This window comes from Pelodiscus sinensis, chromosome 6 (assembly GCF_049634645.1).
Source record: "Pelodiscus sinensis isolate JC-2024 chromosome 6, ASM4963464v1, whole genome shotgun sequence".
In the NCBI taxonomy this organism is placed as follows: domain Eukaryota; kingdom Metazoa; phylum Chordata; order Testudines; family Trionychidae; genus Pelodiscus; species Pelodiscus sinensis.
In genome coordinates, this window is record NC_134716.1 from 121740926 (window position 1) to 121753001 (window position 12076).

A 12076-nucleotide genomic window follows, 5' to 3' on the forward strand; every position below is an offset into this window, starting at 1 on the left:
CCAAAGACATTTCACACATTCACAATACAAAGAGCAAATGGAAACATTACAAAAAGCAAATACAAAGAAGAAGTAGTGTTTTGGTACAAAGATATTTTGTTAAAGCTTCATGCTAGCTATAAACATGAATTTAAAACTGATAAAAAGGAACACAACACCCAGGAAACAAGCAAAATGTTTACTAAAGAGCTTTAGGTAAGAGATTCACTGCATATTAAAATTCACTCTCTGCATTAATGTTTAAGTGTTTCTTAACAAAATCAGGAGCTTCAGGGGGTAGCCGAGTTAGTCTGTTACTGAAAAAAAAAAAACCCCAGCAAGCAAATGGTCTGGTAGCACTTTATAGATGGTAAACATGTAGATGGTATCATGAGCTTTCATGGGCACAGCCCACTTTTTCAGATGACCGGAGTTATGATTAGAGGATAAGGAAACTCGAAATAAATAGGAGCAGGGAAGTAGGGGGAGAGAAAGATTTTCTGTTGCCCACCCCCTACCTCTATGCATAAAGTATCAGGAGAAAGGATGTTAAACCTGAGTAGATAAAGATAAAAGTCAGTGGATGGATAAGGCAGGAAGGATACCATAAGGATGGTAATAAGGAAAGATCCTGCCTTATCCATCCACTGACTGATCTTTATCTACTCAGGTTTAACACCCTTTCTCCTGATACTTTATGCATAGAGGTAGGAGGGTGGGCGACAGAACATTTTTCTTCCTCCTTCCCTCTTCTTCTCCTATTTATTTCAAGTTTCCTTATCCTCTAATCATAACTCTGGTCACCAGAAGAAGTGGGCTGTGCCCACGAAAGCTCATGAAACCCTTTACATGTTTTGTTAGTCTATAAAGTGCTACCAGACCATTTGCTTACTGTTTTAACAAAATCAGAGCTTCATAAACTTGGGGTGTGTCTAGACTACCTAGTTTTGTTGACAAAAGTGGACTTTTGTCGACAAAACAATACCAGAGTCTACACTACCGCGGAGTTCTGTCGACATAACGTCGACAGAACTCCGCGGTTTTGTCGACGCTGGTATACCTCATTTTACGAGGCATAACACTTTCTGTCGACAGAACTCTGTCGACAGAAGGTGTTATTTCCTGTAACACTGCGTCCAGACTACGGAGTTCTGTCGACAAAGCGGCTTGCTTTGACAGAACTCCATGTGTCTGGACGCAAATTGTCAACGGAAGTTTTGTCGACAGTATCTGTCGACAAAACTTCCGTCGACAAAACGCGGTAGTCTAGACGTACCCTTGTAGAGGAATATTTTAACCTGTCTGGTCACAGCATCAAGGATTTAAAAGTAGCCATCCTTCTACAAAGGAATTTCACCAGCCAATTAGAGAAAGAGCATGCAGAATTGGTCTTAATCTACAAATCTGACACTGTTTCCCTGAGACTGAGCTAAGGCATTAACTGGATGTTGCATTATAAAGCCAGGTTCCCCTGTCTTTAACAACTGCATTTTCACATCAAAAACAAAGAATGGAACACTTCCAGACCATTTAATTAGCGCCATTAGCACGGGTCCTCCAATTGACAGGTACTTCTCCCCCCTCCCTGTTACAAAAATCTTGGCTCCGTTATTTCCACTGCAGCTCATCATCTGAAGAAGTGGGTTTTACCCATGATAGCTTATGATACTATATATTTTTGTTAGTCCCTAAGGTGTCAAATTCTAGATGGCAGGCATGTATTGAATGCTAGAAAGCTAGACCAATATTTTTCATTAGTGGTTTTCAATCTGTGGACCCATGGAAATCCACAGATTATGTGTAAGATTTCCAAAGAGGTCCATACCCCCCCTTGAAATTTTTTTTAGGGATCTGCACATAAAGAAAGGTTGAAAACCATTGTCTTGTACTCCTCCAGACACAAGTCATTTGGGAGGTTTTCAGACTTGTTAAACTTAATATAGATACCAGATTATCAGAAATTGTGTGTGACTAGCTCAAACTACCTAAAGTTCCGTCAAGACCATAGACATACATTTTATTTGCCATAAACTGAAAAAGGTACAGCCTCAGGGCTGCCAACTTTCTAATCAGTATAAAACAGAACACCCCTTCCCTGCCCTTGCTGTGCTCCTGAGGCCCCGCACCCTGATCTCTCCATCCCCCACCCTCACTCACTTTCACTGGGCTGGGGTGCAAGGAGTCGGGGTGCAGGAGAGGGATGAAGGCTCCAGTTGGGGATTCAGGCTCTGGGATGAATTATGAGCCTTGGAAAATCATTTTGTGAATATGCAGAACATTTTGCATGGGTAATTGCTAAGCTCATAAAGGAGGTGGCTAAGAAAGTTTTCTAGCTGACATCTAAAATACGTAGAATCATAGACTCATAGAATACTAGGACTGGAAGGGACCTTGAGAGGTCATCGAGTCTAGTCCCCCGCCCTCATGGCAGGACCAAGTACAGCTTCATGTTCCATTCCTGTCCCTACAAAACCACCCTCTCCAAGAAAGTGTGTTTAGGAAGTTTAAGGTTGCCAGGTGTCCGGTTTTAGACTGGAACACCTGGTCGAAAAGGGACCCTGGTAGATCTAGTCGATACCACTGACCAGGCCATTCAAAGTCCTGTCAGTGGTGTAACGGGGTGCCCGTGTAGCCAGGATCCAGTGCCACGAGCCCGCTCCCTCATCTCAACCCCTACCCCAGCCCGTGTCCCCTTCTACATCCCAAACCTCTCATCTCCAGCTCCAGCCCAGAGCCTGCACATCCAACTGGAGCTCTCATCCTCCTGCACCCCAACTCCCTGCCTAGTACCCATGAAAGTGAGTGAGGGTAGAGGAGAGCTAATGACAAAGAGGGGAGATGGAGCGGCCGAGATGAGTTGGCCAAGATGGGCAGGGCGTCAGAGAAGGGGCGGGACTTCTAGGCGGGGGTGTCCAGTTTTGTGTGATTAGGAAGTTGGCAACCATAAAGGAGCATAGCGGTCTGAAGTCCTGTTGCCATCTCCCCATTGAATTGGCTTTAATTCTCTGCCCTTATTTATTGAAGCCTCATACACTTTGGAAAGTAAATACAGAATACCCGCTTTTACAGAGAACTGCAGAGAAGCTAACATTTCCAGAAACTGACTCTTTATTTTGGGTCCTTAAATACCTAGATAAACAGAGGTGCTGAGTTTCTGACTCATAGATTGACTTCAACTGTTATGTAATTTAGCAAAACAGACTCCCCTCCCTGACTGCAGCCTCTTAGGGGAGCCTTTTTTGCTAAGTGTTATACAAAGAACATGTCTAAGGGTGTACTGGCTTTAAGGACATGCACAAACCAAGGCTCGGTACAATCCAACTACTGTTGAAGCCGTGATCAAATGAATTCTGGGACTTGGAGGTTCTAGAGAGCTTAGGCTGAGACACAAAGTTTCTGGGAACGGGGCTAGGACCATAAGTAACCTTCTCAGAATAAGGAGAGAACCTGAAGTGAAGAGACTTGATCTGAGAGGAAACCATGGAGGGAGACTACAGAAAAAGAGCTTGTGGAATAGTTTGAGAAGAGGACTAAGCAGCATGTGAGGGTCAGAACTCTGGGAACTCTGTGTGTTTAGCAAAGAACTGTCTGTGATCCCCTCCACCATGGAACTTTCACCAAAGAGTGAAGGTTTGTGGACTTCAGTTCTGTTGGACTCTTGTTTACCTGAGAAAGGTAAGAGGAAAGGTTTTGCCAATGGCTAAACTACCCTACTAAGCAAGTTTAAGCAGGACAACAATCATGCTTAACTAGTGAGACATAAACCACTACAACTATGTTATATGATCACTGCCTCTAAGAGCTGATAAGCGACAGTCATTTAACACAGGATGCAACAAGTTCAACAATAGGATACAGAAGGGTAGGTAGGAACAATGAGTTTTAAAAGTATAACTTCATAGTAACAAAGGCTATCTAGTGCAAAAGTTGGAGAGTCTAACTCAATTGTAAATGTTTTCAAACACACATGTGGCTATTGTTTTAAAAAACGTATTTGCCCATTTCCTTTTCTTTATAACTTCTCTCTTTGCCTATTTGCTTTTTTGAAATCTGTGCTTATGAATTTTTTCAGAATCTCTCTCTCTCAACTTCAATGTACTTAAGCCGGTAGCTGAGTTAACAGGTAGCCTGCAGGCCGGTAGCCTGTCTGTAACAGGAAAAACAACAAATAGACTAGTAGCACCTTAAAGAAAAATAAAACATGCAGATGGTATCATGAGCTTTCGTGGGTTGTTAGTCTTTAAGGTGCTACTAGTCTATTTGTTGTTTAAGTTTATCAATGTACTTGTTTTTTCAAACAAGCATTTCATGTAATTTTTATACCTTTGAGTAGATAATTATAACAAAATTAATCAGAAATATATATATAAAAAATAAGGATTCTAAGCATGTATTAAAGAGTCTAGAAAAAAGGATCTCTTATGCTTTATTTGATAAATGACTATGACCATGTAATTAAAGACTACAGGTTCAATTATGTAATTAGAGGACTGCAGTGGAACAGGACACGAGCATTAGTGAGAATTACTCCTGCAAAGATAACAATGTAAACTAAAATTATAAGATTAGTGAATATACCAAAAGTTATTTTTGGGTGTGTGTTAATTTGTTTAATCTTGTGATATTAAAGACATGTTAACAGTTTTTGGTACAGCATTACATTTCTGAGAACTGACATGAGGACACACGGAACCACGTTTGAGTTAAAAACAATATTAGCGCCTCAGGAACAAGCAAGGATACCTTAGTGTAATAATCAAAAGATTTTTAAATTTCAATATAACTCTTCCAAAAACATGTTTAAACTTGTACTGTATTTGGAATGCATGAGGGCATAATAGCTGCCAAATCTGTCTATACAAACTCTCTTTAACAAAAGGCACACAATTAATAGATCCTGAAATTGCTTTGAGATTGCTTAATTTTTCATAGGCTCTGTCACACACAGTTTTAAAAAGAACAATTAGGACTTTTTTTTGCAAGCATTACTTTCTAATTACCCATTAACTTCATAATTTTTCTATCATCTCAGTTAAAACTTGAAAAAGTATTGATGCTTCTGAACATGATTTATGTTGTCAGTGTCAAATTTCCTGATTTGTGAATAAAATTAGAAAGGCAGATACAATAAGCAACACAATTTCATTTTAATCTGTGAAATGTTTTCCAGCAATGCACATTTTACTCAAAAAATTTAGAAACTAACAAAACTTTCAGCAGTCTTTAATTGGTATGGAACAGGAATTTCAATATTATTGCAAAATGCATTGTGTATAAGAACATTTGCATTTAACTGCAATTAACAGAGTCCTGCTGTATAAATCTCTAGCAAGACCTTTCTACTGACATCAATACCCAACATGCACTCATTTCACATTCATTGTGAAATAAGTATTTAATTTTGTGTATGATGCACTCGACTCTTAACTTACTACTTCATTATACATTCAATCTCAGGCTATTAATTACAAACAAGTCAACTTTAAAAGGTGTGATATAGCCTTAAAATTGAAAAAAAAAAAACCTCCCCTCCTCCAAAAACCAACCAGCAGGCTAATCTACAACTATCACTTTGTTGGATGCTACAGTGCCCAGAAAATAAAATTCAGTAAAACATTATGTAAAGATATGTTTGCAAAATGACAGTATAGTATTTAAAGTAAGCAACTAACAAATTTATAAAGTAAAAGTGATTAAAAAAGAATTACCTGTTTTTGTTAGCAAGAGATTATCCAGATGCCTGTCTCCAACTCCAAGGATATAGGTAATAACACAATAACCAGCTGCAAGGACAAGTAAATTACAAATAACTGAAAATATTCCTTGTCCTGAACACCAATGGGTTCCAGACTGCTGATAGTAGTAGTTTGTCCTTAGCTTAAGTCTTGAAAATGGATGAACTGGCCTTTTTTATGGGAAAACATCTGATTGGCTGGGAGGGTCCAGCTCCTCATTCCCCATTTGGAAAGCGCTTGCCAATCTCAGTGGCACAAAGTTCTCCCAGAGGGCTGCTAAGGTGGATCATCCCGCTTCGCTTAAGGAGCTGGAGAACCAGAGAGCTCTGGATCCTGGATCTTGCAGGGGAAGGGAGGTTATATGGCCAGGTTTTCTGCCTCCCAGTTAGGCAGCCTGTAAACCTCCCTTTCGGTTTCACAAATTGAATACTGTATTTATGAATGAAATGGGTGAAATGCATAAGAGAGGTCCAGATGGGAAGCTGAAAAAAAAATTGATCAGCCTGAAACTGAGTTTTCTCTTGAGAACCTTCCTACAAAAAAGTTCAAGTGTGATGGTTCACTGGGGTGTGGAACTTAAAAAGTTTTGATGTTTATCACCAGGGAGATCTCTCTGTTTTCTAGCCTACTCTAATTAGAATTCACCATTAACCAGGAGAGCCCAAAATAGCGACAAAGTCCCCTGTGATAATTGGGGTTACATGCAATAAAGCTTAAGCTGAAAAAGCAGAAACTGCTTTAATTCTGACCTGAACCCAAGTTCAGTGCAGGCTAAAGGCAGGGGACTCTACATGCTGGCCTCATGTTAAGCAAGAAAATACTTGATTGCAAGGTATGTCTGGGAAATAAAAGAGGTATCCATTGGTTATCCATTATTTATCAGGATCACTTTGCTATTCTCCTACTTAAACGATGAATTCCTCTCCTTTCAGATATTTAAAAAAATGAGTTATATATTGATTATTATTTTTTAAATAAATTCCACCTGCAATCATAGGTGCTGACTTCCTGTGTAGCCTGAGGGTGCTCAACCCTCCCCTCTCCTAATGTAAGCCTCAACCATACTCCTTCTCCGCAAGCCCTGCCCCCTGCTCTTTCCTCACTCTGCCCCCATTACATCCCTTCCCTTGACCACTCACCTCTTTCCCGCCTCCTCCTCTGAGTGCGCCCCATCCCCACTCCTCCCTCTCCCTTCTGGAGCTTCCTGAATACCATGAATCAGCTGCGTGCAGTGCTCCAGAAATGCTGGGAGAATAGGGGAGGAGCTAGTGAGCAAAGCTGACAAAGGCGTGAGGTGCGGAGTAGAGGGAGCTGGGAGCGGGGAAGTTCTTGGTTGCAGATGGGTACTCTTCACACACTAACTTCTCCCTGTGAGTGCTGCAGCCCCATAGCACCCACAAAGACAGCGCCTATATCTACAATGCTTCTGAATATTACTAACTCAACAGCACTAAGGGTGTGTCTAAACTACACCCCTCTGCCGACAGAGGGATGTAGATTAGGCACATCACTATTGCAAATGAAGCGGGGATTTAAATATCCTGCACTTAATTTGAATAGAAATGGCCACCGCTTTTTGCTGACGCGGCACTTTGCCGGAAAAAAGCGGCAGTCTAGACAGGGATCGATCAACAAGGAAAGCCTTTTTCGACCGATTCTGTAAACCTCATTGCACGAGGCATAAGGGATCAGTTGGAAAAGGCTTTCCTTGTCGACCAATCCCTGTCTAGACTGCCGCTTTTTGCCAGAAAAGTGCTGCATCAGCAAAAACGGCGGCCATTTCTATTCAAAGAAGTGCAGGATATTTAAATCACTGCCTCATTTGCAATAGCGATGTGCCTAATCCACATCCCTCTGTCAGCAGAGGGGTGTAGTTTAGACACAACCTAATGGCGGTACACTATTGTCCTTTGTGCCAATGATGGCACATCTAAATCAGGAAGTAAACATTTGTAATAACTTACCACAGCTTTTAACGTAAGTGTCCATCACCTCTGCACTTATTCCATTAGGACCAGTCTCACTTGGTGCATGTTTTCTGAAGAAGTTCTGGAAGGACATGAAAACACTCGCTTATCCCATAAGCTTAGAAATAGCTTCAGAGTTGATAGAAAAGTTAGCAGTTTATGTCCTTGGTAGATCTATTCATACCAAGCTCTGTGAAGAGAGACTTGGAGTATCAATCCTGCGACTTACAAGAATGTCAAATTTGAACTTCTTATAACGTTAACTGCCTCCCCGCCCTGCAATAAAAAAAAATCCCTAGCAAGTTTTGTGCTCATGCTACATTGCTATGCTCAGTTTAGATCTTTGTTCACAGTTTATTCATCAATAAGAAACAGATTTAAAATCACTTGTCTTAAACTGAAGTGCTTTCTTTAAAATAACCCATAACATTAAATTTGCATTGCAGAGTTATTGCATAATTACCACGAGCATCAAAAACGCTTCCACAGTAAATATATATTTTCTGCTAGATTAGAAAAAGCTAAACAGCACTGGCAATTCAAATTAATCTAAAAGTTCGGTAACATCTTAGAATAATTTAACTCTGACATTAGACAAACTACATGCTAATATTTTATGCCCCTTACTGCTACTCAAAATAAACAAGTCTAGTTATGTTATAGAAACAGCCATAAAGTGTAACGCTGAAATCTGGATTGGAATTAAGACTTTTACCACAGTAGTTCATAACCACCGACTGAATGGTTTTGATTTGGTCGAATTTGGAGCATTTCCAAAGCATGCACTGATCTTGAGCAATGGAGTTTTTTTTCATGAAATAATCAGCTACAGAAAAGCAATTCCAGGATGTGCAGGATGCTAGTACCCTACATTTCTAAAAAAGCCAGGATACAGAAGTGAATAACCCTTGTGGATAATATAAGATATAAAACTGCAGGCTTTTAAGTGCTGTACAGGAGAAAGTCCTGCTCTGCTATGACTTGGAAATTTAGTATGCCGTGTAGCTGTAGCCATGTTGGTCCCAGAATATTAAGGGAGATAAGGCGGGTGAAGGAATATCTTTTATTGGCCAACTTTTCATGGCCAGACAAGCTTTTGAGACACACATAGCTCATTGTCAGGAAAGGTAAAGGTACTTTTGAGTGCCACAGATAAATGCAATGTGGAACAAATAGTTTAGCATAAGTACATAGCTTATATTTGAAGGGACTATTCAAGTTAGAGTGACCCATTAACTGCCCTGAAGTCATAGGACAGAGAGGGGTTATTGATTGTTGTAATAAGCCATAAATCCAGTGCCTGTGTTCAGTCCATGATTTTTAATGCCTAGCAGAGTTATGAATTTAAGCTCCCAGGCTCATCTTTTGAAAGTGTTGTGCAGGTTTCCTTTGAGAACAAGGCCAAATAGGTTAGACAAAGCGTTCACCCACTGGTGAAATGGCATTTTTATCATCCACCTGTGAGAGTTCATTTGGAGATGTAGTGATTGTCTGGTTTCACCCACATAGTTGTTATTAGAGCATAGGGTGAGATACTGGATGAGATACACCACACATCGACACAGATGTAGTTGTTTGAGGAGAGCATGTATGGGTTCCCATGTGAGGTGGTAGGTGACAACTAGGGGTATGCAGTGAGAGGAGGGGTGGGAAAAAAAATCAAAGCCAGGGGCCGGATCTGGCCCACCAAGTATTTCTTTCTGGCCTTCCCAGCTGATTAGCAGAGCGTGCATACTTGCTGCTTGTATTCAGCTACCCCTCCCCTCACCTTGTTCCATCCTGCAACCAACCTGCTCCCAGGATTCACCTGATAGCTGTGCAGAGCCAGTGGGGGGGATAGAGGTGAGAGCTGAAGTCAGGGTATCCCTCTGTCCCTATACCCCAGACCTGCAGATCAGGGGTCAGGGAGAGGGAGACATACAGCCGAGCTGCTCCAATGTGAAGTATGGATGGTGAGTGACTCAGAGGAGTGTCTGTCTTAAGAGGCAGAGCATGTTTCTAAGATTTCAGTGTTTGTGCTCTCACACACACATGCTCCCCCCATGCCTCATCTCTGCAGAGGACAACACAGGAGGACATTTTCCTGTCTTAAAGAGACAGCACTTGGCTTCTCTCAAAAATTTACCTAGCAGCAGCGAGGATACATACACTGTCTCACTATCACACACACATCCAGTCTGTGCCAAATGAACTCTGTGCAACACACACACCCTATCACTGTCACACCCTCAATCTTCTTCCTGTTAAGATAAACAGATTGACCCGAGTCTATCACTATAAACCATAACCAAGTAACCAAATATTCCAATCATTTAACTGTTCTCATGGCTCTTCTTTGCACCTTCTCTAATTTATCAACATCCTTCCTGAACTGTAGGCACCAGAACTGGACAGAGTATTCCAGCAGTGGTCACATTAGTGCCAAAATCAGTTAAATAATCTCTCTAATCCTGTATGAGATTTCCCTCTTTATGCATCCAAGGACTGCATTAGCCTTTTGGCCAGTGTCACCATGAGCGCTCATGTTCAGTTGACTGACTACCGTGAGCCCAAAATCATTTTTGGTCACTGCTTTCCAGGATAGAGCCCTCCCCAAACCCCCGCCCTGTGTGTGACCTACATTTTTTTTCTTTCTTACATGTATACTTAAACTAGTTGTTCCTTAAGCCATCTCAAAAATTTGTTTGCTTGTGCCCCATTTACCAAGCAATCCAGTCCTGTCTTCTTCAGTATTTACGCCTCCTCAAAGTTTGTCATCTGCACACTTTATTGGTAATGATTTTATACGTTGTTCTAGGCCATCGATAAAAATATTAAATAGCACAGGGGCTATGAAGCCCTTCTGGAAACACATCTGCTTGATGACAATTCCCCATTACAACTACTTTTTCAGCCTTTCCAAGCAGTATTTAATCGTCTTATACATAAGAAATGTAACAATGCAATCAGAAGCTGTGATACCAGAATGTGTAGGTGTGCTTCAGCTACCTTTGATAGAGCTAGGGCACTAAAAATCACAGTGTATCCGTGGCAGCACAAGCTAGCGGCTCAAGTGTATATTCAAAGTTCTGTCCACACGGACTCTGGGTACATACTATGGTAGATTGCTTGTGCCTCTGTGGCTACGCTGTTATTTTCAGAGCGCTAGCTCCAGAATGCCTATATGTGCTGCACCTGCACCTCCTGATTGCACTATAGAGGTACCCAGAAATTCTCAGCTCTTTGAGACAAGGGATGTCTTTTATTCTGAGTTTGTACAGTGACTCAGCTTCTGGGCACTATGGTTATACAGTACAGGTTGGACCTCCCCGGTCTGGCACCCTTGGGACATGAACATTCCCGAAGTGCTGGACCAGGGGAGGTCAGCCCCTTGGGCCATCAGGATTATGCTGCCAGCCTCAGGGGCTGCTGGGGCACGCTGGTCCAGCAACAGCTGGACCATACAGTTCCAGACCAGAAAGGTTCAATCTGTAACAGGATATGTTATTTCAAAAGAAGTCCATAACTGACAGTTTTACAGTCATTAAATACTCATGCAAAAGATCTACACTATGAATATCCTGTTCCCTAGTGAACAAGAAAAAAGGACATATCCACATTTTCCAAGAGAATGGAAAATAAGGTTTAAATATTGTGACAAAATGGCTTTTATTTGTCACCTAATCAGCTAGTCAATAAAACAAGCATCACATCATGTACCTGTATACTTTCTTCAGTAGCAAGAACTTCAGCAACAGGAACTGACTGAATAAACTGCATGAAACCTGTGGTACAAAAGCAATATTCCAATTCATGACGATGCAAAATAAAGAGAAAATAATGCAACTGTGGTAAAGAAATAAAGTTGTACACCTTTTGTGTCACTGTACTCAGCAAGGTTTTGCCAGTGAACATTTAGCTCCAGTACATTTTAAATACATTTGTCACAACTACACAAATATTTGTGCAAGACCCTATACAAAATTAAGTACTTTATGAACATTCATCTATTACTCACTCCTGTTAAGCAAGTAACCATTTGCCCTATTTTATGGATAGAGAAGCATACAGAAATTTTACAAAACTTGCCCAAGGCTAAGCAGCAAACTAGCAATAAAGTTGGAGCTATAACTTGATTCTCTTGATTCCTAGACCTTACTGCTTGATACAAATAAAACTAGAGCTTACTACAGAAGGCTGTACAGATAGCCATCACTTTTTACTCTTCTCAATGTGTTTTAAGAATCATAATGATAGTATTAAATATGAACATCACAGCAGATTCTAGCAGATTTCAATGCAAGTACATCACAAGACATTTTCAAGTCTGCAGTTTTGCATTTATAACACAAACTTACTAGTTTTCATCCTGAATTTATTGCAAGGTCTTCTATTGTGGAGATATAATCAGTTTTA

The 12076-nt window shown here is 40.8% G+C and overlaps 1 protein-coding gene across 3 annotated transcripts in view; it reads right to left on the reverse strand.

Moving 5' to 3' along the window:
* PIK3C3 (phosphatidylinositol 3-kinase catalytic subunit type 3) overlaps positions 1 to 12076 on the reverse strand; it is a 133530-nt gene that overhangs the window by 49344 nt on the left and 72110 nt on the right. For all 3 annotated transcript variants that reach the window (XM_075932756.1, XM_075932755.1, XM_075932754.1), the window contains 3 exons: positions 11381 to 11445; positions 7679 to 7763; positions 5688 to 5762 (listed from right to left, as the gene is read on the reverse strand). In XM_075932756.1, the coding sequence (XP_075788871.1) occupies positions 5688 to 5762; positions 7679 to 7763; positions 11381 to 11445 (225 nt within the window). The remainder of the gene's footprint in view (positions 1 to 5687; positions 5763 to 7678; positions 7764 to 11380; positions 11446 to 12076) is intronic.